Source organism: Astatotilapia calliptera, chromosome 16, assembly GCF_900246225.1.
Source record: "Astatotilapia calliptera chromosome 16, fAstCal1.2, whole genome shotgun sequence".
NCBI classification, from domain to species: domain Eukaryota; kingdom Metazoa; phylum Chordata; class Actinopteri; order Cichliformes; family Cichlidae; genus Astatotilapia; species Astatotilapia calliptera.
Genome location: NC_039317.1, coordinates 21,230,513 through 21,258,049, shown reverse-complemented (window position 1 = coordinate 21,258,049; position 27,537 = coordinate 21,230,513). Strand labels below are relative to the sequence as shown.

General features: G+C 38.8%; 1 protein-coding gene across 3 annotated transcripts in view; it reads left to right on the top strand.

Moving 5' to 3' along the window:
* The window catches only part of galnt13 (polypeptide N-acetylgalactosaminyltransferase 13), a 35,100-nt gene extending 8,260 nt beyond the window's left edge, over nucleotides 1-26,840 (top strand). Inside the window, exons 3-14 of one of the 3 annotated variants that reach the window (XM_026144574.1) lie at nucleotides 2,201-2,369; nucleotides 4,682-4,848; nucleotides 5,713-5,920; nucleotides 8,838-9,008; nucleotides 9,626-9,743; nucleotides 10,675-10,855; nucleotides 12,528-12,667; nucleotides 14,578-14,676; nucleotides 15,790-15,924; nucleotides 16,226-16,255; nucleotides 19,134-19,356; nucleotides 25,587-25,649. In XM_026144574.1, coding sequence (XP_026000359.1) covers nucleotides 2,201-2,369; nucleotides 4,682-4,848; nucleotides 5,713-5,920; nucleotides 8,838-9,008; nucleotides 9,626-9,743; nucleotides 10,675-10,855; nucleotides 12,528-12,667; nucleotides 14,578-14,676; nucleotides 15,790-15,924; nucleotides 16,226-16,255; nucleotides 19,134-19,319 — 1,604 coding nt within the window. In that variant the 3' untranslated portion in view covers nucleotides 19,320-19,356; nucleotides 25,587-25,649. Of the gene's footprint in view, nucleotides 1-2,200; nucleotides 2,370-4,681; nucleotides 4,849-5,712; nucleotides 5,921-8,837; nucleotides 9,009-9,625; nucleotides 9,744-10,674; nucleotides 10,856-12,527; nucleotides 12,668-14,577; nucleotides 14,677-15,789; nucleotides 15,925-16,225; nucleotides 16,256-19,133; nucleotides 19,357-25,586 lie in introns of all 3 variants that reach the window. The other 2 variants (XM_026144575.1, XM_026144576.1) reach the window with 2 other exon arrangements.
* Nucleotides 26,841-27,537: the final 697 nt, after the last annotated feature.

Sequence of the window (27,537 nt, the reverse complement as noted above, 5' to 3'; positions counted from 1 at the left end):
TGTAACACTACACAGATCTTTTTCTACGTAAACGAGAATGAAAACAACAGGGGAACCTTAGGAGCCATGTGATGATGACTGCACAAAATCTGCACGCTCACGTGTGTGTTGGTCTCAGCTGTGGCTTCTTCTCTTACCTGGCATTGCCTAAATAGCATGTTGGCTACTGTTCTGATATTCCACTTTTACATCTTTCTCTCTTCCAGAACCTTTCTTTCTGATTTAGCTACCACAGCATTACAGAAGGTTGGAAATATTCTAGAAAACCAAGCAATTTAATTAGATTGCTAATTGCACTGGTCTGTTGAAGTGTTTCTTTAGGCCTCTAGGTTCTCTCTTTTGTTAAAATCCTGGGTTCAGACTGTTTCAACACTTATCCATGCGTACACTGACTCGGGCTCAGAACGTCATTAGGAAGTTGGGCCCTAATCAACTGATAAGGACTTGGAAACCAGGTCAAGAAGTGTCATTAGGGAGTGTCAGTTTATGATAATTCAGAGACTGATAAATTATCAGGCCCTTCAAATGTTATGGGCTCCTTTAAGAAAGTGACCGATGATGTGAAGTGAAGCTAATTGGTGCCTACAGAGTAGGGGAAGACTATTAAAAGATGTCCCTTCCAGCTTGCATTTTCCACTAGGACAAGCTTTATGACCATTGAAGGCTTTGGAAAAAAAATCACAATGCCAACACAAAGCTCACAACAAAGATGCACGGATGTGTTTAGTGCACATGGTTCGTAGCTAACAATCAAAACATGACAACTCTTACCTGTATAGTTTAAGTTGGATCTTGAGAATTTACGCATAATTACACATTTAACTCTCATTTTAGCACCTTTCGCTGCCTTTCATTTGCCCTTTTAACCCTATTTTCACATTAGCATATCTAATACTTTGTCAGCCGCTATAAATTAGGCAAAAAGTACAAATTAGCTTTCAGATAACACAAACCTGTACTGTACAGCTTCCAGCTTTTAGTCATTGCACTGCTGCTTGGCCGCCATCCATCTATCAAGCAATATTGCACAGTCTCAGCTTTGCAGCTGGCAATTTCACTACAATTTCTTTAGAAACCCAAACTACTATTGATGGTTTGCTTGGTGCTCTCTCTCTTTCAGCAGGACGTTTATCCACACACAAAGAATGATGGATTGGAGTATGGCTGGAGCAGGCTGAGAATGTTTTGATGCTCAGTCATGCAGCTCGAGAGCTGTGTCCATCAGATGTCAGCTGGTGTCCAAATGAAGAGTGTCAGCAGCATTATAAAGAAAACCCAGGATCAGTTTAGGTTATAATCCGACCGATCCCAGTCCGTCTCCACAAAGGGGTCTTAGGAAATCCTCTTAGCAGGAGGCCATGCAGCTAATGTGAACTATGTGTCCCCCTTTCATGGAAATCACAGCCTCTGTTCTAAGAGATTATTAGAGAGAAAGAGAGTGAGAGAGAGCAGAGCCATAAATCAATGGGTGGTTACTTACCTTCGGTGAAAGAAGCTTGCGCTGTGCAGCACCAGTAGCAATTCTGATATTTTCCAGGCCTTTCATAGCAAAAACTGTAGCAATTGTTTTGCTGTCATGCTGCTTTTTTTTCACCTATTAATACATCGGCCTAAATCTCTGAATTCAAAACCTCCTAATAGATTAAATTTTTAAATTAAATATAGCTGGCAAAGTGTACAGTGCTTAATACCCTGTCAGCCTAAGCCAGAACCACCAGGAGAGGGCTTAAGCGGAGTGGATGCACTGTCGCTGTGTTAAAGGTTTTTCTCTGCTGAGCATGCACTGATGTTTGAAGAAACACATTTTTCCTTGCTTTTAATAACACAGGCTTTTAGAGGCTTTCACTTTTTTTTTGTATATACAGTATTATAATAATGTAATAAATGTGAACATGATGTACTGTTCATATGTGAACACCAGCTGCCAGTACATTTATTTCTGTTATCAAACGCACATGCACATTGATCTGGAAAATTAGGTTTTCATGCTCTGGGTGCTATATGAGTTTAGAAAATTTACAAAGTGGACAGAAATAGAACACGCACGCTTTTCTGCACTCTCCTTGTTCCACAAGGTCCATTTTTTATGCAGTAGGATTTGTTTTATGATGCAGTTTGATGTTAATTTTTTGCCTCATTGGTGAGAAAAAATATGTTTTCTTATCAAATATTTTTCTGTGGTGTCCTTGTTACGTTACAGCAGTGATATCACGGAGCCACGAGGGTCCAGGTGAGATGGGCAAAGCGGTAAACATCCCTAAGGATGACCAGGAGAAAATGAAGGAGCTCTTTAAGATTAACCAGTTCAATCTGATGGCCAGTGATATGATTGCACTCAACAGGAGTCTGCCAGATGTGAGGCTGGATGGGTGCGTAGGCTCGTGTGTCCTCACTAACAGCAGATCTTTGATATCCATCACATTTCATGGCACATAATGTTTTTACCGTCATTGCTAAGAGGCTTGTTTTGTTTTTGGTTTTTTTTGTCAGATTTTTACTAACATATAATTAACTCAGAGTTACTGAGAAAGCAACAGAGAATAATAGAACAAGACTGACTCACTCTACTCAAAGCAAACAGCCTGGTAAGAATACAGAGGTGACTTCCATGGTCGACACCATATCTGGCATTTTATTCTTGGAGGAATTTTTATAGTGATAAGCCGCTACACAAAAACCAGAGCCAAGTATGTGACGCACTTACAGTTTTGAGCAAGAGCTGAATGAAGCTGTACGGAGACTATTTGAGTGCGAAGGAGACTGCAGAGAGAGCTTAATGATATCTGAAAGTGAAATCAAGAACTTATGCTATCAAATTGATTGAAAGATGCTTATCTAGTCTCATAAGGACTGCAGAAACTAAGGAAATGTAAGAAAAGTTTTATGATAATTTAAATAGAATTTAAACAGTTGGGTCCATTACATGTTATTAGTAATAACAACTGTACCCACTGTGAAAGATATCTTTAATAATGACTATCATTTCCATGCAGGATCTATTAGGTCCCTCGCGTTTTGCATTAGGCTTGACATTTGAATGGGAGTAGGGTTTGTTTACTGTCATTCAAGAGCCTCTTGAACACCTAATGAAAATTCAAAATGCATCTTGTATGAAACATGGGCACATTCATTTAAGGCTGCTGATATGCACAGACGTTTGCCTAGTGCGGAGACAATATCCAAGTGATTCATGTTTAACTATTCCAGTTGAGTTCTTCACGGCACTTTTCATTAAGTGGTTATCAGAGTCTCTACCTGTCAAATGAGAAATAAGCCACAAAATTATCTTTCTAAACTCCTACATTCTTTTTGTTTTAGCTCCTGTTTTTGCCTGTTTCAAGAAGAAGACCACTCCAGATTGTCTGGGATGTGGAAAAACTGTATAAAATACAATACATAAAAATTTATACAGTGCAAAAGAAGATCTATATTAGAGAGAAAAAGTTGAACATTCAGATGATGTGAACTCTGTATTTCTGCCCAATATGGGTCCATATAAATAATACAGCATCTTTATTACAGCGCACAGCTGAGCTGTGCAAAATTTCACCAGCATTATGTCTTCAAGGCAGCCTCCTGGCCTAGTTATGTCAGTCAGTGCTGTCACATTGAATAGACAGGACAGAACTAGCAATGCTGCCTGCTCCGGTAACCCCCCTCCCCCACATCACCACCTCCTCTAGCCATACATGCTGCCTTCACTGTCCACATCCTCTTCTGTAATGTAGCTAATTCTTTATTCAACAGCACTGACTACAGCACCGTCCCACATTTACACCCTTTGGCTTTGACAGACGTCACATTAATCCAAGGACATGCTGACATAGCTGTCAACACTGGTTTAACTTTTTCTACTTTCTTTCTCAATATCTTTCAGTAAACCTATTGTGACAGTGTTTTTGCACTGATGGCGAAACTGGATAACACTTGGGAACTTTATGTTCTCTGATACAAAATAATGGGCTGCATTTTGAAACTAACTCAGTAGTAGTACAGCAACAGATTAGATGCTCTGTGCAGTGGTTCAAACATATTGAGAAATTATGTTTGTCATTGTAAATGACCATTTTAGTTTTGGGATACATTTTCAAAGTATGAATCCTTTTAATAAACAGAATATCAAAGATTATAACAAATGATAATCAGATCATCAGCTATCGTAACATTACAGTTTTACCATATATTAACCTTTTAGAAACTTTAATTGTCACAGCTTGTAATTTTACAGGACTAAATTATTTGAGACTAAAAGTATAATTGTTTTTCTTTCAAAAAATGAAATAATATTTTTAAAATTTGTTATACAGTAATACATATTGTTACACAATAATCTGCAATCTCCAACAATTGTCAGTGTAAAAATCTAAACAGTCTAAGATTAATATATTGTAAAATGGTGATTACATATTAATAATTATCAGTATGAAAAACATCCAGTATAGTTAAAATATTTGTGAAATATTTGAACTATAAAAAAAATAAAAATTTAATGTTATTTTATCAACAAAGGACAAAAACACTCTTTAAATTAACTGTCAGCAGATATGGATTTAAATTAATAGGGTTTATTAAAGCTCTGACTTTTCACCTAGTTTGTTGACTCTGCATATCTAAGGGAACTTTCCTCTGTAAAGTCTTATGTCACTGATTTGCCTTTTCCCCCCCTGTGTTACTCTGTCAGCTGTAAGACCAAAGTGTACTCAGATGACCTGCCCAACACCAGCATTGTCATCGTGTTTCACAACGAGGCATGGAGCACGCTGCTGCGAACTGTTCACAGCGTCATCAACCGCTCTCCTAAACACTTGCTGGTGGAAATTATCCTAGTTGATGATGCCAGCGAGCGAGGTTTGTAATCTGTGTACGTTAACAAAGTATACAGGATGTATGTGATGAAGTACTGTAGGATGATTATGATAAAAGGGATCCACGTTTCTGGCTGTGTAGCAAGATAAATTAAAGCTAATCTAGCTTTTTTTTTTTAAATTACAACATAAGGACTTTATGGTGTTAGTATTTATTTTTAGAACCTGATGAATAAATACACCAATTAACCTTCGATGTAAGGCTGTGAGTCCCATTTGTTCTTGTAATCTTCAAATAACCATTTAAGATCTTTTAGATTAATAAAAAAGCCAAATGGAACGTTTGTGGTTCAAATTTACATAATTTTGGGGTTTTTTACTCTGAGAACTCCTCACTAAACCCTGGAAAAAACAAATGAGGAGTGTGATGTTGAAGACTCAAGTAAAAACACATTGATAAGTACATTTTTGAGCATTATAGAAATAACGGTCGGGTTTCCAGGTTTTGATTCAGCCATATCACAGTTTAAGGAATCGTGAAATATTGAAAGACATGTAAGTAAAGAATTTCTTCCTTTATTGGTTATGCTATTATTTTAGGTGGCACATCCACCTCTGATGAGTCAAGAAACAATATTTATGCGCTCAAGTAATTATGGTCTTACTATCTTTACCTTATTTTTTAATTTGCAGTTCTGTAACCCATAAATATGACATATAATCCCAATAGGTAGTAGCTAAAAACCTTGTTTTCAAATGTTATTATTTTATTTTGGAATCCATAAGATCTCAGCTGGACATAAGCTGACTAGCTCGAATTGATAATTTGATGACCTGATTGAAATCTCATCATCATATTGTCCATATTTAACTTGTTATGAATTTTCTTTTGCATAATTTCTTTCAGATTTCCTAAAGAAGAAACTGGAGAACTACGTGCGTACTCTGGAGGTGCCGGTGAGGATCCTGAGGATGGAGCAGCGTTCAGGTCTAATCAGAGCCAGGTTGAGGGGGGCAGCCGCCACCACCGGTCAGGTCATCACCTTTCTTGATGCTCACTGCGAGTGTACTGTTGGCTGGCTAGAGCCCCTGCTGGCTCGCATCAAAGAGGACAGGTAGGAGCTAAAATTGACATCACTAAGTATTTTGAATTTAATGCTGTTTTTTTGAAGGCACTGATAGGAAATCACACATATGTTTGACGTTTTTGCAGCAGTGCGCCACACTACTGCAAAACCTCCTATTGTTTTGACAGTTTAGTGTTACTATTGAGCCCTAAAAATGCTTTATTACTGCAGTTGTTATCATATTTCGCCTTGGTTGCATCACTGGGTACTTGAGCCAAAACTATCTGAATACTGATGGGAAAGCAAACTTTCAGTTATTAATACGCTGCCTGGCACTGCTGATATGAGATAATAATTATGCTGCAACCTCAGAGGAAAAGATAGCTTCTGTCAATCTGCAGGTTATGCAAACTGTGTAGAGTGTAAGGTTGAGAACCCAAAAAACAGACACAGGAGGCAGCAGGGTTTAACAAAAGGTAAGCCGTTTAATTAGGCTGATGGCAGACGTCCACAGAGCAAAACACGAAGAGAAACAAAACCTAAGCCGCAAGAGCATGAAGACAAAACCACCCGGGTGATGATCACAGACAGGGACAGAGGGGAAGACAACAACACTTATATGACAGTATTTATAATTAAGGGAAAGCGGACACAGCCCTGTAACGAGACACAGGTGAAGATAATCAAAGACAGCGAGTCAGGTGGGGAAGTAAGACTAAATCCAAAACACCGGAGACGAATCATTACAGGGAAAAAAAGGGAAATGGCTAATAAATGCAGAGATTAGACACACACCTACACACAGCAGCTTTACACTAAGGCAAATACTGGAAAATTTCAGTAAAGTTATACAAGAAAGTCATTAAAGCAAAATAATCACAGCATCAAAAAAGAAACTGTAATAATAAACAAAACCACCAACAAATAAGAATCCTGGGACCATGACAATTAACACCGTCATCATGTCAACACTATATGACTTACGCAGTATCTGTATTAAGTGGGCAAAGGTTTGAGTTTGCTGCATCTGTAAAACCATTAAACAAATAGCTTTGATTTAAAGTGATGAAGAATTCATTTAATTTATGCTGTTTATCAAAATATTAAGATACTACATAAGGCATTTGCCCATGCTCTGTAGACACATTTATGCCATCCACTGTTTCTGTGTGACAGTAATGAATGATGATGATCCTCTTGTGATTCTTACCTTATCTGAGGTCAGACACATTAATTTACCCTCAGGAGGAAATTGGTATCATATGACTCCGAATATTGTATTATGGAGCCATTACACTTTTACTGAATGCTGCTGCACATGTATTGATGTCTTTAAGTCTGAGTGCAGACTGTTGAGATGGTGCAGAAATTACACTGTATGTTCAAAGATTAAATTTCCAGACCTGCTCTTTTTGATAAAGAAATAATTTTGTCTGTGACTATCCTGAGAGGAAGTACATGCATTTATCTTACAAAATAATACCTGTGCAACCATACTTCCTACACATCTGCACCGCCCTTCAATAAAAACAACGCAGGGATTCCAAGAAACTGTATTTACATTGTCTTCCAACACACAGAACTGAGAATGTTTATCGTTGTTTGTCAGCTGCCCAAGAATTTCGGTGGTCCTGTGTTCGATTTTGTTCAATGTATAATATGTAAAATGTTTAAATAAAACCTCTTATTGTGGGGTAGCTACAGTCTTACTGTGCTGTTGTAATGCATGCAAGAAAATTGTCTCGATCAAATAAACATAGACATTGTCTGGATGGCAGCATATAAAACATAGAATATATCTTTTTAAAAATATATCCCATAAGATTTTAGCCTTTCAACTGCGCTGGTAATAAGTTGGGTGGTCCTTTTCCTCTTTATCCCATAGGATGTAGGATCTGTGATTTCCATCACACCACCTGACAGTTTGCCTACTTCCTCTCAATCCATCTTAAATGAGCTCGGGCTCCGTTTTTCTTTGCATGGTAAATTTTTAGCTGCGATAAAATTGCGTTCAGTTGCAATGATTTTCAGAGCCCGTGAAGTGATTTCCATTACAGAATTGTAGCTGTTGTTTTTTGTTTTTTTTGTTTTTTTTTCTACTGCAGTGTTGCCTGAGGGCAAATTCAAAATATTCAAGCTTCAATATTGGTTTTCTCCGTGTCCCTTGTGTACCGAGATCTCCCCGGATTTTCTGAATATTGCTTGCATAATTTCAGAAATGAAATTATTGTGTTATTCCATGTGCCTGCTTTTCTAGGTGTTTTTGTTGTCACTGTTGATCTTTTCTTTGGTCACTTCCGCTTTCCCACTATTTTAAATTCCACTCATTCTTAATTTTGTCGTCATCCCCTCTGATCCCGTAATCTTCTTGACTCCTTCTCCAAAGCCAATCAGCCTCTCAGATCCCTGTCCTTTAAAACACAATGTCATTCTGCCCTTCAAACTGTTACACAATCCTCATTCCCCCAGCTCCACCTTAAAAATGTTGTTAGATATAAATTCAACATATTAAGCTATTATATATTCCACCTAATATTCAATATATTGTCTTTATTTTGGGATTCATCTCTGTTTTTACAGAAATGTTGTTTATATTACAGCAGCTGAGTGGACAAAAGGAGAACAACACATTTGATGATTTAATTTTCATATTTTCTTGTAACTTTTTAAAGACTAACCAGTTAATTGATTAATCAAAACGTGAATGTTCAGCTGATTGCAGCGCTTTACGATTAATGATCATTTTCTTCAGAACATTTAATAATGTGAGTAATAGCTAGTTGCTGGCATGGTGTGCATAGAATTTGCAGTTACAACCCAGAACCTGATTTCTTCACAGTATGCGGTCGATTTTATGATGGTGGGATGTTGAGGCACGTTGAATATGATAATGAACCACATGCTTCATTTCAGTCAAGCCTGTTTCATCATACATGTGAACATTATGGCACTTTGTGTGTTTCAGGACTGCAGTGGTGTGCCCTATCATAGATGTCATCAGCGACGAGACATTTGAATACATGGCAGGCTCTGATATGACTTACGGTGGATTCAACTGGAAGCTGAATTTTCGATGGTATCCTGTTCCCCAGCGGGAGATGGATCGACGCAAAGGGGATAGAACACTCCCTGTCAGGTACATCTGTGTGTGGCTTTGCACTTGCATATCGTCTTGAAATAAGAGAGGCGAGATCAGATTAAACGCTGAAAAAGTTGGAAATATTTTGTAAGCTTAATTAAATGCAGCTTTTTTTCTGTACAGCAGGCTACAGAGGAAATGCTGAAAGTTAAATTTCTCTACAAAATATTATTTTATAAAAAGCTCCATTTTTATCTAGAGCTAGAAATAGATCATCTTTCCCTCTGTGTCCCACTGATGCCAGCTTCTGCCTAAATGGCATCCACAGAGTTGTGATGTTTCTCTTTGTAGTATAAGCATCCATGTATTTTGAAACAGGAAAATAGAAACTGCTTAGAGCTGCCTTTTTTGGCTTCACAAAACTCATCTGTATGCAAATCACTCCAAGCAGCAAACAATATCCTTTATTTAGGACTGACTTGAGTATAGAATGAATTAAAAGATAAAAGTAATTGCCCCTCTAAGGCTTTGTTTCAAATTGTCAAACAAATTGGCCTGTTATTATATCCTCAATGTTCCTCTTAGTTACAAAAAGATGCTAACGAATTCAGTATGAGGAAATGAAATATTACAAAAAGGTTTTGTGTTGTTGCCTTAATTTATGTTTTTTGCAGGACTCCCACCATGGCAGGAGGATTATTCTCTATAGACAAGACGTATTTTGAAGAAATTGGGAGTTACGATCCAGGGATGGATATCTGGGGAGGAGAAAACCTGGAAATGTCTTTTAGAGTGAGTGGTTTCTCTGTGTACCAGCACATGTTTCTGCCTTTTGATGTTCCCTTTTTATAGATATTTATAGATATTATAAAATTGGATGATCTTTCTAAATATAAAAAAAATAAAAAAATACACTGTTGCAAACATTTTTTGTTTCCTGCTGCAACCATGTGGTTGCTGCTGCTGATTTTTTTGTGAGAGTCTCTCTTTGTGCATCATCCTGGCAAATGTACATTGTACATTGATGGGTTTGAGCACTTTGGCAGACATCTGTGGACAGATTTTTGTCATTGTTGTAATGTCACAACTGTACAGGATGTACTCATGAAACCTTGCAGATGTGGAACTGACATCACATGAAAGCCTTAGATGTGTGTGCTCATATTACATGTTGGTGTGTACTTAGCTTTGAGCTTACACAAACATTAGGGAAAAATATTTAGTCTCTTTGCTTTATGTTTGTACAGTTTATTGTAAAAAGTATATGTTATTATTACCAGTTAGTGATAGTGTGGTTCGTACTTCACCTCATGAGTCTCTCTGAATTTGCTATCATTGAAAATTTAGTTCTGGGGACACTTACTGTACCAGAAACTATGACAAGGGCAGTTTATAGAAGGTGTTTTTGTCTTCCTGTCACAGCTTGTCGTTAGTAATCAGAAAACATGAAGTGCTGTTATAAGGCATGCCTGTGAGCTGCAGCATCTAGTCACAAACAGATCTACAGTAAGTGTGTGTGTGGTACGATGGTACGCTGTTAAAATTTAAGAGCAAATCTTTTTACTGGTAACAAACGTTATCATTTATGTAGGTCACCTAAGCATCAAGGGGGTAGAACAAAGGGAACAAGCATTCACTGACTGTTTCATCAGTTTTTATCCAGCCTATTTGTCTGCTTTCCTGTCACATACTACATAAATCTGCCTTGTCTCTACGCTTGCAGATTTGGCAATGCGGTGGCTCCTTGGAAATTGTAACATGTTCACATGTGGGCCATGTTTTCCGGAAGGCCACCCCATACAGTTTCCCTGGAGGAACGGGCCAAGTCATCAACAAGAACAACAGGCGCCTGGCCGAAGTCTGGATGGATGATTTCAAAGACTTCTTTTATATCATATCACCAGGTACAGAGCAATGAAACCGCCACCATGTCACTACTACTCTCAGCCACTAAAATGATGCAGAAAACTGAAAACCAAGAGTTTAAATCAGCTCTGCTGATTTTACATGTTATAAAAAAGGTTTCAGTGTGCACTGCTGGTCAAAGGAAGACGTGAACAAACCTCATTGCTGGACCCCTGTGTGGTTAATTTAGCAAATTGGTGTAAAAGGAAAGACATGTCACTTCCATTTTAGTCTTTCATTCTCTTGCAAGGTTTTTTTTTTATTCTTATGCAAATGTACATTTTCTTTTACTTTTATATTTGAATTTAATGCAGCTTTGCCATCTTCAAAGTGGGATTAATTAATTCCTTCTCTCAGATACATTTTTTTTAGTGCTCTCTTGAACTTGGGTTCAGAAATTAGTCACGAACGGCCATCTTTCAAACAGAGCTCAAACACATATGGACAAACTAGAACAATACGACTGTGCAGATTGAGAGATGAGTACCCCTCCATCTGTCGACTTAGTAATGTGATTACCCTTTTGCAGGAAGCGGTATCCCAGAAATCTCGGGTTAACTGTTTTAGATGCCAGCCAACCTATAAGGGATCATCCCCAATCTTTCGATCTTACGGCACAAATTGTGACCTTCTCTTCCTCTCAGTCAGGCAGGATTCTCCACGGGCATGTGTGCAGACAGAGCCAGGGCTGTGATGGATGATTCTCTGTATATTGTGGCCCCGCGATGACTGTCTGTTCCTCCAGGACATTAGGGAGAATGATCTGGGTTGTGCTGCTGCCAGACCTCCCTTATTGGTGGAGAAGAGCACAGTAGGTTGCTCAGGCTGAATTTGGGAGTGGCATCTGGTGATCCTATTAAAAGTGTACCCCTTTCCTTGTCCTTCCTCTGCACTGGATCTAAGAGGCTATTCATCATGAGCTATAATATGTGATGCTTAGCCCCCGCAGATAGAAAAAAGAAAGGGAGAGAAAAGTAGACTTCAGCTCACTGTTTTTATCTGCCAACTTGATATTTCTGTTTCCCACATTAAAGCCTGAGATGGTATTGGTAAGCTGTTTGCAATATCTTAGTTATGTGTGATAGATAGATAGATAGATAGATAGATAGATACATACAGTGCTGTATGTCTTACATGTTGACTGGTTTTTGAAAGCTGTCCTCTATTTTCCCTCATTGCAATCATGCTCTTTCATATTAAATTACCACCTTGAGTCTATCTGCATTCAAGCTACGAGTCCTCAAGCGGCACTTTAGGAAGAAACCATCTGTCTAATGTGTTTGTAAGTGTCTGTGCCCAGTCGCTGTCTAATCCTTTCTTAGTCTTTAGTTTCATCAAGGCTGATACATCAGGCAGTTCACATTTGGCTAAAGTGACTTACATCATGGCCCACAGTTATTGCACAGCTTTTGCACTTGTGCGCTATTGAAGGAGATGCATCTTCCACATTACACTGTTTGTAAATGGGATTGCAGGCTAACATTATGATTGGGATATTTTCAGGTAAAGCGCTTTGTTTCCCTTCATAAAGGTTCCCTCTGGTGTCGGGTCTCGGTGGTGCACAGACACAACCATCCTATTTTTCAGAGCAGAAAATGTGTCTCTTAATGTGACGGATGATGTTCACTGATACATATGGCTGCATTTCCTGTCTTGACATTTCATTTGCAGGCGTGATGCGGGTGGAGTACGGAGACGTCTCCTCTCGCAAAACCCTCCGTGAGGCCTTAAAGTGCAAACCGTTTTCCTGGTATCTAGAGAACATCTACCCAGACTCCCAGATCCCAAGAAGATACTACTCTCTTGGTGAAGTATGAGCTCTCTTATACTCTAATCTTCTATAATGTATCGCATACACCGGCTCCTTCTGCGTTCAGTCAGATATATCCTTTTAGCGCCTGGCCTCATTTTTTTCATTTTCTTTCAGAAAGACAATATCTCTGTGAGATATAGCCTGAAAATATCAGGATCTAGGAAAGGCTTAAAAAAAGCTGAAAAACAAATAACCAAGTTTGTATTGAACGTGCATAATAAACAGACGTTTGGCTGTTCAAGGAGTCGGTATTGATCCCCCCCACATGTTGAGGCAGTGAGATAAAGCTCGTGTATGCATTCTAGATAGTTTTGTATTCTGCTCTTTAAAGAACAAAAAAAGACTGTTTCCGAGTACCTACCTTAGAAATCAGATTTTTCATAGGGTTGTTAATATGTAGAAATTGTAAGCATGTAGTATGGTTTGATAACTACTCATTTACAGTTTTGACACAGCTTATTTTACGAGAGATTTTTTTAGTTATTTCCCTTCTGCTTTTTTAAAGTGACCACAATCAGCTTCTTGATGAACATAGCTTTGTGCGGGAAGCATTGAAGCGGGGGTCAACTCAGTGCTAACATGGGCCGTGCTATCTGGACATAGATGGAGGTCATGTAAAAGTAATGTCAGTCTAAGAACTGAGTGTGAAATGAGGTTGTAATCCTCTAACACTCATACAGCTGAGGATGAGGGGACTTTTCTCTCTCCTTTGCACTGCTCTCCTATACTGCAGTAAAAACTGGTTTTCTCTATCTCCCTTTAGCCACTGCAGCACCTTTTTTTTTTTTTTTTTTTTTTTCCATTTTCCTCTAAACCAGACTACTTCTGGCTGATTCTCATCCCCCATAACACACAGTCAGCCTTTCCTTAACAGCCGGAACCATTAGGTTTTATATCACTTAATTATTATGAATGCCATTCCGTTCCTGCATGATAGGCATGGTAATGGCTTAGGCAACATACATAGTCAGCTCCGCTTCAGCTCTGTGAATGTAGGAGTTCATTAGATAGCTGAGTTGACTGGAAGTCAGTAGGAGCTGTGATAATTGCTTATTGAGAAGTGTGCAGTCAACTTAGCTCAGTTTCATCTTTAAAAGTGGATATAATGAGCAGAGGTTGGACTAAATTAACTCAGTGACATGGTATATACATGATTTTAGCTATAGGATTTATGGAAGATGGTGACAAACTTTTTCCAGTTTCCAAAAAGAAAGCATCATTAAATCTGTGACTTGCATTTAAAGTGGTTTCAGCATTAGTGATGCTGCAATATTTGCAAACCTGGGGTGGCAACTAACATTATTCTCTGTTATTTGCTTATATGATTATTTTATCAAATGCCAAGAAATAGGTTAATTTTTTAACCCTTTAAAGCCTGAACCATGAAATAATTGCCAGAAAATTAAAGATTTTGGAAATCGAGTGATTATTAAACCTTCTGACAAAGAATTAAAAACAAAACACTGATGTATGTTTCCAAAACTCATGGATCAAATATTTGGGTTTAAAAGGTTAATTAAAAAACTAATCAAACCCTAAAGATACTCAGTACAACTGAGTGAACTAAAATGCTGTTGCTAATTATATATTAACAGATTAATTTCTTTGGAAGACAATATTTAAGATGTAGTGATTGATAATCAATTTGCACAAGAGATCCTTGGATGAAGAATTCAAACAATAAGGGAGGACAAAAAACAAGGACTTAGAAAAGGAATTTTTTTTTTATTGATGTATTAAATGGGACGTCATTATTCTGGTAATGTATGTTTTTTCCTGTTCCTGTAGCCTAGCTGTTGTCAAAAGAAACATAAATAAAATGCTATGATGTAACCCTTTAAGACTTTAGTGTTACAAAGTTAATAAACTTGTACTTCTTATTTGTAAATCTGAACTTCCTGTCTATAGATCAGAAATGTTGAAACCAACCAGTGTATGGACAACATGGGGAGAAAGGAGAACGAGAAGGTTGGCTTTTTCAACTGCCATGGCATGGGTGGAAACCAGGTGAGGAGATAACAGGAAATACTGTATTGAGAGTATTATGCTTAATTGTGAAAAGAAATACTATTGTCTATATTATAATAGAATTTGCAAATGTAACTTTAAATCTGAATGAAACTAAGCACAGCCTTAAGCGTTCTACTTGGGTAGCAGCCAGGTGTTGCTAACTAAACATACTTGATTAATTGATCATTAGCAGGTGTGAGCACCTCTATAATTTGCTGATCTGGAGCATTTAGGTGTTAACACAATGTTCCCAGGAGTAGACATGCCAACAAATTTACTCCAAGGTCAGGGCATGTAATACTTAAAGATATTTAAAGCACAATCCCAAGAACTAGATCTCAGACCATCCAGGCTTCAATTAGCATGTTAAAGCCGAAGGACTGAAAAATAAAATGATCACGGTGTTGCAATGGTCCAGTCAAATCAGACCTCAACTTGACTGAAATGTTATGGCAGGAGCTTAAGAGAGCTGCGCAGAAACAAACTTCAATTACTCCACAGTGATTCGAGAGAATGATGATTTCAAATTATTGCTCATCATTTCAAATTATTACTGCTAAAGATGGTTCTCCAAGCTACTAAATCATGGGGTGTACTTAATTTTAAAGTGCAGCCTCTAGCAGTACATTATCTTGCCCAAAAACTTGACTTCAGGTTGGAAGCAAGGAGTGTGTTAATCTCCAACTTCTAAGTCAATGTGCAGATTTTCAATACAATGCTTTCTCTCTCTCATTTCTGAAGCCCAGTGTTGATTAGACTCAAAGATTTCTAACCCAGAATTCACTTTGGTCCAATCAATATTCTTTATACTCGAATCTCATTATAGTTTTTTTTTCTGCAGCACACAAGACAGAATATCTGTCCAGTCTTGTATAAAAAATATCTGTAGAACATCCTGGAAATGCCCAATAAAGTACACAATAAATTTTTAAAAAGCTCTGGAGTGTAAATAAAAACAAAAAATAAAAAATAAAAAATAAATTAAGGTTTAAAAAATATTTACAGTTTAGTCATCTATCCCTAAAACCCCTTACAATACTGTTGTTTTATTTTTTGTGATGTTGATGTTACTGATATTTTTCAAGAGCTAAATAAAACCTCTTCCTGTAGGTGTTCTCGTACACTGCGGATAAAGAAATCAGAACAGATGACCTCTGCCTGGATGTCTCCCGCCTCAACGGGCCTGTTGTCATGCTCAAGTGTCACCACATGAAGGGCAATCAGATGTTTGAGTACGATGCTGAGGTAGGATCTGTGGCCCTTTTAGGATCCAAATAATTCAAAATAAGGGTTCTAAAGCAAGTGGCCATTCTTTTCCCCTGTTCCTCAATTTAACGTTTGTACCTTTACCTGTCAAAAGGTAATTTCATGAGCAATAGGACACTGAGGATCTTTGGTCGTGGGAAAACTAGAATGACTGTTTTCTGCCACAAGATGGTGCTGTGTGCTGTTGTTGTTTTTTTTTTGTTTTTTTTTAAAGCACCACGGAAGTTGAGTTGCTATTTCAACCCAGCAGCTGTTTCTCTTTTCTCGTCTCATTATGTAGTATGTTGGCAAGTGGGAATATGATTTTGAGGTAAGCTGTTCAATTTGTCCCTCCTGAAGTGCCACATTGTGATTTAGTATTGTGAGTATGAGTGTGTGGACGCTGAAGTGTTAGTGTTTAGTACGGTAGATCGTTTATATAAATATATTTTTTGGATGTGTACTGAAGTCTTTTTCTACATCGGTGACCTGGAATCACGCATTGCAATTTATCCTTTTATATTTTGTAGACAAATATATTGTATGTGCAGCAGAACAATCAAGTCACCAAATAATTTACATCGCAGAGAGAAACTGAAGTCTAACCTATAACCCCACCCCCCCACCCCAAAAACAAGCAAACAAACCAAAACACAAGTATCACCTACAAATATCAAAGACAAATGATTGCATGCATTAGGTGCAAAATGGTGAGATGAAAAAATAATAACCTTATGTCTTTTTTTTTTCTTTTTTTTTTTTTTTCTTTTTTTTTTTTAGCTGTGTTGCTCATTACAGGTATTTCTATATGTGTGTATATATGTATGTATCAAAGTCTTTTCCTTTTGCAATAGCACTGAATTAGAAAATATAATTGACAAAGCTAGACGCTGCATATTGAACACCAGGGTTTCACTTTACCTAATATTCCTGGGTATGCAAGCAGTAATAAGCTTGCATTTTTGATATTCAGTCAAATGAAGAAACAGATGTTGTGGGCAGGAAACAAAGACATTTTGAATCTCATAGGAAAACTAAATATTCTTCTCAAGCCTTGTTTCCTTAGAATACATCAAAATACATTATGGATTACACAACTCAAAAAGCATTTTTATATGAACAATTTATGCATTTTTAATCCTCTGGGAGATGGTTAGACGAGGCAGCGTCGCATGCAGAGTTGTCTATGAGTGATTGAGATGTCCTATCACTGACATGGCGGTATGACAAAGTGAGGAAGCTCAGAGGCCTTTCCATCGAGCATTGAACAAATCCATGGAGAAATCCTTTCATTACACTTTGCTCTCAGTGTGTTTTCCTTAAAATGGGGGAAAAAAAAGAGAATAAAATGAATAATTCATAACGAAGAGGACCGGTCTCTGTTGTAAACAGCTCTGGGGTTTCATCGCTGTCAGTAGCCGGTGTTATTTTTAGCCCAGGTGTGACTGACAGGGACTGAATCCTGGATGACTACAGTACCATTAACATTTCATCTGGTCATCAGTTTCACTTTCACAGAAATACCTGGCTTCTCCATATTCCTCCTGTATTCATTTACAGTTGTGACCGACATCCACTTTCCTGTTCACCTACTCTGCTGTTTCAGCCAGCAATAAGTTCTATTTGCTGTGCTTTCCCTCGCATGGATATCCCACTCAAACACATGATAGCCAAAATTTCTAAGTGCGCTGAAGTTTTCACCAATTTATCTGTACTTTTTAACTTTGCTGTGCTTGTCAAGTTGTGTTTTAGCTTTAGTAGAGTCTAATTAATGTAGTTTTTAAACTTTTTTTTTTTCCAGCCAGTTTTCTGGCTAAAGAAACTCAGAATGTTCTTTATTTTTTTTAAGACTTAAAATATTTGAGCTAATCGTTATTTAATTCACACTTGAACTATTGCAGCAAAATGCAAGTAATGAGTTTATTGGAGATAAAGAGTTTGAGGCATGGATTGGCATATTGATTGAATAGCTATTTACAAGTGAGGCACACTAAGCCACAGGCTGTATCAGGGAGTAAAATGGGAGAATCAAATAGATAAACTCAAATTCCTGCAGGTAAGGGGCATGACATGACCGCGTTTCACCACTGTTGGACATTCTCTTTATTACGCTTGAAGCTCACACAAGTCGGCTCAGCTTCCCAGCTGCCAGCCACATACCAACAACAACAGCAACACCACAACAGGACTCTATACCGATCTTAAGTTGCCGAGGCGTGATTGCGATCCTGTGCAGCTGGGTCCGCTTTCCCTGCCGACCACGCCCTGCCACGAATTAGAACATAGATATTTAGTAAAAACATGTCATCTAACTTTTTTTTTTTTTTTTTTTTAATTGTCCATCTCGTTTTATAAATTGCCCCCCAAAATTATTTGCATTGTGCTAATTTTGGCAAATATCGTCTGCCTCATTGTAAGGACATGTTCAAATTGTTGATGTGGTCATTTTCTCAGGGGTTTGAACTTTGAAACCAACCTCCTAGACTTTCAAGTGGTTGCTTTGGAGACAGCAACCAGGCCTGCAACTACTTGCAGTCAGTTGCTGACCCCAAAGCCACTTTGTGCATCAAGATGTCTATTAAAAATAAGTGGGTCTCCTATCAGACTGTCAACAGTCTGCCATTGAATGGGGTCAAGTTGGCAGTTACATGCAATCTGTGAGAACAGAGGGATTCACTGTGATAAATCAGCAGAATATGGCACCTTTATATTAAACATTAAACTGTGATGTAATTGCTGCAGGATGGCAGTTTAACTAAAGAATGACATAGGCACTCTGCTTGCTTTTATATAGGAATTTAACCAGGAGACTTTCAATGGGCAAGCGCTTATTGGTGCAAACACACTCAGATTCATAAATGCAGACAGATTTTAATGTGTTGCCAATCTGTCTGCATCAATGAGATCTGCCTACAAGTGATTGTTGCTACTGATTTGATGCAAGGAGGTTGCCATCCTGTTACCTTTTTTCGTGGGTGACTGAGCCAATAGTCACATGAATAATTTGAAACATGACCCATATCGCTTATGAAGATATGGTCCATCTAATAACTAAATAAAACAAGAAATGGACTAAATAAGTCAGACATTTAGTCAGTGTCTGGGAAAGTTTACTGCGAAGAACAGACGCATCAGTTTAAGAATTACTTTATGACTCTGTGACTTACCTTGAAAACCATCTGTCCCTTTTCCCTCCTGGCTCACTGCAGAAGCACACCTTCCTCCACATCATCACCCAATCATGTCTGACCATCGGCCGTCTGGAGGACGGCACCTATGGCCCCACTGTGGAGTACTGTAACAACAGTCCAATACAGTCGTGGATCCTCCACAACTACACTCGTCTGGAGGTCGCTAGACACCTCTACTTCAGTCCCACGGATTATTTTCTCTAAACTCAAGTCTGCTCTCGGGGGCTACGGGGGGCGTGAGGTGAGCAGATTAGCACAAGTTAGGTGTAGAATTAGAGGTTGGTGGTCATCATAGTTGCTCTGTAGCAATGTAGTTTCACACTGTTAGAATTCACTAGACCTGTTTGGGCTGTAATAGGCAACTTTGGCTGTTTTGAGAGTATGTTTGATTTTCTGATTTTTGTCAGTGAGAGTAGACTTGTGGTTCTTCCAGGTGTACGCCTGAATGTGCATGTGTTTTAGGAAGCATTAACACTTTTTTGTTATTGGTGACCTTTCAAGGGGGGAGTGCACAGAGACGTGGGAAGAGCTTCATTACACAATGACAGATGTCCTGTCAAGATGCTTCTCTGTATAAGATGCTATCTGGAAGACCTTTAGCTAATCTTTTTGCTAAATTACATCTCAATTGACATTTATTTTCCAAAATAAATATTATATTTTGATGTGAAAATTCACTGGCTGTCCCCTGGACTGCCTGCACATGATGAATGATGGCCGAGATGGAGGACGTGCTTATTTTTAGCTGATTATCTGCATGCGGAGCTTATTCAAATGGGCTCGCCATTGTTTACAAGTTCTTTTGAAGTGATCCTTCTTTGTGAACCCATCTTTCATGGCTGTAGTTGCTCAGGCCACTCTCTTATTGGCCAAAAGCAGCTGTGTACACAGTGTTCCATGTACATTGTAAAATGCTCATTATCAGTGTTTTTTCTCCACTAAGCCTTCTTATTTACATACTTTTGTGAGGAATGTTCTTCAGCTCAGCATTTCTGTCCATTTCGGAGTTGTTATTTTCCTGCCTTTTCCAGGCTTTGTGTCTGTCAGTCATTCTCTCTGTAGCCAATTCTGTTCTGTTGAGTAATTTGGAGTGAACATCTCAGAATCCTGTACTGTTGTATCTCTCAAAACGCTAAAGAGCAATTTCACTGTAGCATGCCACAGTTTCTGTGTCCAAGCAGGGCAAATTGGGTAAGGAGCTCCCGGGACTGCTGGTGTGTGTCAGAGTTGTGGCAGTATAGTGACCTGCTGTTAGATGGCCTGATTTGCTGTTCACTCTCAGATGTCCTCCTAGCATAGCAAGCAGAGAGGAGCACGTACACAAGAGAAGGGCTCCATTAAAGCAAATGACACTGTTGCTGAATCTGCCCTGAGATACAAAAGTATCTGCTGTGTTTGTATCCCACAAAAAAGCCACTCCTCTATCTAGATCCCCAGCAGCAAGCACAGAAGATCACGTCAAAACAAGAACCTCTCTGCCTTTCAGCAAGTCCAGTGTGCTGTGTGGTGATAAAGAGGATGCTATTCCTCAACCTGGGTTATGGTTAGAAACGGTCATCATTTAATTAGCTGGTCTCAGCTGTGCACACACTCGGTTTCTTGCTCTGGAGACTGTGCTTGGTTTGCTGGGAGGAAGATGGGAGTTTTCTCTGCCCCAAAGCAAGCATGAAATAATTATGAGCAAAGGACAGGGCCTCCATATTTCGAGTAATTTCATTGAACATGGAACTTTTTTCTTTTTCAAATCATACTTTTCTTGTGCCACATGTTCCCCTGGAGTAAATTTAGATTTTGAATGAAAGGAAAAATAGTATCTTTATGATTTAAGGCTGTTTAGAAAGGCTTTGTAAATGATTATGCCCTGCGCATGGCTCAAAAATGTAGTATTCATTCAGTCTGGATTAGGAAAAAATTGTTGATCTTTGCTTCTTTTTTATTCTTCTTCTCAATAGTTTAGGGAGAACTTTGCTATGAAGTTACAACTACTATTAAAGAACTACTTTTTAAATTAAAGTATAGTGTAGCACAAGCTTACTGTTCTTTTCCTTTGTTTTTAGACAGGTGTGTGAGGTTGTGTGCCACCTGCTCTCTTTGTTCTCACTCTGTTTGAACAAGTGTGCCCTGTAGGGCAGTCTGCAATGTGTACTTCAGGAAAGGTGTGTGTGTGTGTGTGTGTGTGGCTGTGTTTGCATGCACTTCTTTGTATCCAGGCAGATAGTGTTGGGCCCTTGTGTTTTATAGCTTGAGATCAAACATGGCCTGAGCGTCTCCGTGAGCTCATTAGTCTGAATATCCTCTGTTAACTGTCAAAGCACAATCTTGTTTTAATGAAGAATTATGCCTCGATTGCAGAATTTAAAACCCCCCAAATCATGCTTAATGACCAGTTTTTATGCCATGATGTATTTTTAGGTTACTTGTTCACCTGCGTTTTCTTTTTTATGCCAATATAACATTGTGTTAAGCTGCAAACTGCTAAACCTGAGGCTATCTCTGTTTTGGTTTTCATTTATACGCTTATACATTTTCATATATTACATGGCATCTTTGTAGCTCCTAACATAATTTTCCCAATTTCTCTCGTGGCATTGTTTTTCTCTGCAGAGGCTCTGCTTCTCTTTACAAACCAACTCTCAAGTCCCCTACTCCTCTGCATGTGATCATTAGGATGAGAAAAGCAACTCAAGTGAGGAATGAAATTGCGGAAGCATGTTACTACTGAGGGTTTAAACATAAATGGTTAATCAAGGCTATTGAGGGCTCTCTCACAGTTGTTAGTGGGGGGTGTTATCTCTGGTGACGTGTGGCAGATAGCCACAGATTCTCTCCTGTGGTACATACCACTTGTGTGGTGCTTGAGTTCGAGCTCATCACAACAGGTGTGTTATTTCCAGTCTGGTCCAGTTTGTCCTGTTTTCTAGCCTTTCTGGTTTCCACGAAAAAGCATCACATAGGACAGACAGGAGCGATGGAGTGGAGCAGGAGAAGGAATACTGTAATTACATTAACGGGGACCCTGTTCTATTTAAGTGTCTTGATGAGCTATGGCAGTGATAGTGAGCCAGTATGCACAGTACCAGATCCCTGAGAGTGTAAATGGTTTTCACTCATCATTATTTTACTAAAATGTCTTTCATGAAGAAAGCCAGTTAATCAGTCATTGTCACCTGAGCCCAGTTAGACAGAGCCCAATCCAACTTGTCCCACGGTCAATTTAGTTAGCAGATGATGGCATATTTGGCCTGTGATGTGTAATGAAGCCACTGTGAGAAATGTAAGGTTATTAAAATACTTCTATAATGATAAGCTTTGCAGTTACACACCTTCATTAGTTCTGTACAGGTGTTTTTACTGGTATACAATGCTGTGCAAGTCTAGAGCAACCTCTTATTTCTTTATATTTTGCTAGGAAAAAGGGAACTAAGTGCAGTGATTCTCAAAACGTGCAAACATACATAGAAATACAGTTTATAAGGCAACAACAGAGTTTGAGCAATTGCAATGAGCTTGAAAGTCAATATTTGGTGTTACTGACTTTATACTTTAAAAAATGACATGGAAGCTGCCTAAGACAGTTCACTCTGTGTTAAAGTAGTCTTTAGGAATAATTCTCAAGGCCTCTTGAAGGACAGTCAAAGCTCTTCTTTTGTTCCGTGCTTTTACTGCATTGCAGTGTGTTTGAGTCCACGCTGAAAACTGAAGCTGCTGCCAATCAGATGCCTTATAGTTGTTGGTGGGTCAGAGTCTGACTTTACTTCTCGGTGTCAATAATTCCATCTATTTTGACAAGGTCCCTAGCACCACTGGCTGAATTGAACCCCCAACCATGACCGATCCTCCGCCATGTTTAATACATAACTGTGGACACTCCCTGTTGTACCTTTCTCCTGAACTCCTCTGTTCATGATGATTTGAACCTAAATTTTCTAAACTGGATTTATCACTCTATAAATATAATTTGGCATGTCTTGGCCTTTTATCTTCTCTGCCTCAATTTCAAACAATTTCTTATGATGTGTCAGTGAACAAGAGATGGATCAGTTCAATGGCCAGATACATCTCTCTGGTTCTGTGTCAGGTCTTTGCTGGATTCCCCCCCCCCCCTATTTTATAAGGACACGACAAATACAGTGAATCTGCTGTAGCCACTTCTTTTGTCCTTCACTTGTCTAGTTTCCTCAAAAATTTTAAGGACACACTGCACACCCTGCTCAAATATGGCAGGTTTTCTGCTAATAACTCTTTACAAATCACCTTGTTGGTAGGGATGGGTACCGGTGTCCGGTGCCATCTGACATAAACGGTAGTAACCAGACCGAAAAGCAGCGCACATTTCGGTGCTTTATTACGGTGCTTTATTTCCTGAGCTGTGATACACTTTAGATTCTAGCCAATCATTTTACGTTTCCGAGGATGGTAGGCGGGTCCAGGTACCTACGTTCTTTTAGAGCAGAGCTACAGATTAAAAATGCCCAAGGCGAAGCGGTCAAAAGTCTGGCTGTACTTCACAGCAAAAGATGCAAACTCAGCAGCCTGCAACAAGTGCTTTAAGCTGATACTGTGATACTGTCAAAGGAGGTAACACCTCAAATCCGATGAAACACCTGGCGACGCAATTTAATGCTGTCAAACTGTGTTGTCTTTGAATCAGCTGAAAAATGGCAACAAATTGTGTTTTTTTTTTTTTTTTTTTTTTTTTTTTTTTTTGTTTGTTTGTTTTTTGTGACACACTGCTAATACATGGACTGGTTCTTATATAGGTTTTTTTCAACTCTAACTGAGAACTTAAAGTGCTTTATACAACTTGCCTAATTCACCCATCCATACAAGCAACTTGGATTTACTATCTTGTCCAAGGATATTCGGCATGCAGACTGGAGGAGCCAGATATCGAACCACCAGCCTTCTGATTAGTAGATGATCTGCTCTACCTCCTGAGCTACAGCAACCATAGTAACAAAAATGGAAAATTTTTATCAGATTTTACACAATTTGCAACTGAGAGGCGGTCATTGTGGTGTACTGATTAAGGCACACACAATCATTAGGGTAGCGATATTTGTTGCAACTAATGTCACATTGTAACCTTTTTCTTCTCCTCGTGATCCCTGGTTACTTATGTGTTCTGAAAAAAGATGCTGCTATAATGTGTCGCATTAACAATAAAAACACAGTTTATCCCAAGCATGGTGTTGAATAAATAATCGTGATGTGGTCAGTGCTAACAAGCACCAGCAGTATTACTGCTGGTGCTAATGGTGCCTATTATACTGTAGCACTTTGATCAAAAAGTAAATATAATGAGCTGCAGTGTTAACAATAAACTCTTTTTCCTAGGTTATTTTAATAATTGGAATAAATAAATATTTAAAACTGTTTATTATTGTTCCTGAGAATGGACCAGATCACCACATGTATGTGATAAGGGTCACTCAGAGGAACAAACATTATTATCACCTCACATCGCTATCATTTCAGCTCTTTGGTTTGATTTTCTGGCCTGCAGTGAATGGTTGGTGAAAATTAGGAGCTACAGGACCGGATCTTTTCCTTTGTTGATGGCACAGACCAAAACAGAGATAAAAACGGAGTATAAACAGACCCTACATTAATTTTTAAAGCTGCTTTGTAATTTCGGGATGTGTAAAGAATGTGTTATTTACATTCGTAATCAGAATATAATCACTTTTTTAATGGTCCAAAAATCAGCTTTAAAGACTAGAAAACGCCTCAGTAGACCTCCTTGTTAAGGTCAAATGTATGCACAGGTCTACGTTTACTTTGTATGCGATCCACTTGTTCATGATGTGTCTTCACCTGCTATTCAATGAACATACAGGAGTTTGCAAACCTAAACATAGTGATAAAACTGAAAACACTGTAGCGAGTTTGTTGCAGTGGTTTTAACATTAAAACAACTCCTTTTCCCATTACCACTGAATGTGGGGGGGAGTTGGCTCTAGAGAGGTTGATGCTTTTGAAGCTCAGTCAATCACAGAAACATCCTTTTGTTAAAGTGCCAATGACAAGTTTCTCCCCCGACAGGAGCCTCGATTTCCACAGCGTTTCACAGTGAGAGATGTATTGTATGAGGGGTAACCCTTTTTTATGTTCCTTATTTTGTCATTCTGTTTTTATTGTTTTAATAAATGGTGCAGGCACAGACTTAAGTTTATTTACTGGGTCAATGGTACAACAAAGCTGAAATTTGGGAAATTGGTAGTTAAAATGAATCTGAGGGTTGGTTTGAGTGATGCGCATAGATTCAGCTTTTCTTCAGACCACAGTTGAAGCAGTGAGGCACTGGCAGCTGACACTGATGCCCTCAGTGATGACCTGCATCTTTGAGAGTACATGACTGTAAAACACAGGGGAGGTTGGTCTTCAACTTGTAATTGTTTAATGTCATGCGTATATATTTACATCAGTTGTAACTGCCTGTTGTTTTGTTTTTTCATCTTTTCTCTCCAGCGACTTACTCTGCTGCATGTGAATAGCAACCAGTGCTTGGACATGCCCTCTGAGGACGACAAGATGGTCCCCACGTTGAGAGACTGCAATGGCAGCCGTTCCCAGCAGTGGCTGCTCCGTAACATGACCCTTAGCGTCTGACTCTTCACCTCAGTCCTCTGTCGTTCTCCACCCAACCAGTCCTGGCTTTCCTTACCCTCACCAGATGGCTCTTACCACACATCATGCACCTCTTGCTTTTACATCCTGGCCAAGAAATGCAGAGAACTGGGCAGCAGCGGCTTTTCTTCCATTTGATCGTATTACAGTTCAACACAGGTTTGAGGATAAACTGCACTGGCACCTGCATTTCTAAAAATATGATGAGCTGTAGCTTTGGGAACTTTTACAGATCTGAACTAGGATAATGACGTATCGGGTCGTGCATGGAAAACACTCACATCAAAGGAGTCACACTGTGATGGACACCTGCTAGCTGTGAATCTGCTGCACTGACTGCTGATTAGCTTCTGGAAAAACATAAACAGGAGACCATTTGTCATTTTCTGAGACGTATCTTTGCAATGGTTGAGATTCTATAACCACCACTGTATCCAGACAGGCATTGATGTATCTACTATAGGTACAGTTGTAAAAGAAAACAGCTGGTTTGCTGCTCATTCTCTTTTCGTGTCGGTGTCTACTGTGTCTATGCTTGAAGCAGAATGGTGGTCATTTTAACTGCAACTGTTGACTAACATATGGAGATCAGCACTGATAGGTGTTACCCTCTTAAGGTGATTTACTGAAGGGATAAAGTCGTAGCCCTGTATAACCTACAAATGCTTTTCCTTCTTCTTTATCAAGCCCACTGTAGCATTAGCTATTTAGGACGTGTCTTTTTATCACATTTCATGAGACCGTGTGGTAATAAATCTGCTCGAGAGAAAACGGAAGCCCAACCTTAACAAACTGAACAATCAAATTTCAGTTGAAGCCCTGACACCCATATCAGTTGTTACAGTTTAACTTAAGAGGAGTGCCATTTTTATGAAGATCCCTTAAACTTGGTTAAAGAGTTGTACTAATCTCTTTAAAGTTTCTAGTACTGTGCAGAAAGTCTTGAGCCACCCTTAACTTCTTGATATTTGCAGTGCTTTATTGAAGTATGCAAACATACATGGAGATGCAGTATAAGACAAAACAGTTTGTATAATTCTAGGGAGCTTTAAAAAAAATCAGTTTTTAGTATTCTTCAACACAGCCTGAACTCTCTTAGGCAGCTTTCTTGTAACTTCCATAAGTAAGTCTTCAGGAATAGTTCTCCAGGCTTTTTAAAAGACATTCAAAGGTCGTCTTTGGATGTTGGCTGCCTTTCTTTCCATTCTGTCAAGTTGATCCCACACTGCTTTATTAATGTTGAGATCCGGGCTCTGGGGACGCCAGTCCATGATTGACAGTGTTTCACTGTGTGCTTTTCTATCCAGGTATGTTTTTGCTACATTGGCGGTGTGTTTGGGGATGGTGGATCTAAATCTGATCAATTTTGATGAGTTTTGAAGATCCCCCAGTAATAGTGGCTGAATTGCAGTCACAACCATGACAGAGCCGCCACCTTGTTTTACAGATGGCTATAGAGACTCACTATTGAACCTCTCTCCTGAATGCCTTTGTTCATAGTCTTGGTTTAAAGAAATTGTGGGGAAAATGTTTTTGCAACAGAATGCTAATAACAAAGCGCCTAAAGATACCCCCCCCCCCCCCCCCCCCAAAGAAAATGCAAAATCCCCCCAAAACATTAGTCTGAAAATGGTCAGGTGCAAGAACTTGTCTGAAATTAAAAACAACAACAAAAAAAGCAGTCAATGTCCAAAGACAAAATTTTAAAGATTCAAATGATAATTATTGCTCAAGACCACTTTAAAAATTGCATGAAACTCTAACTACTTTGGAAGCAAAGCAAAAGGAAATG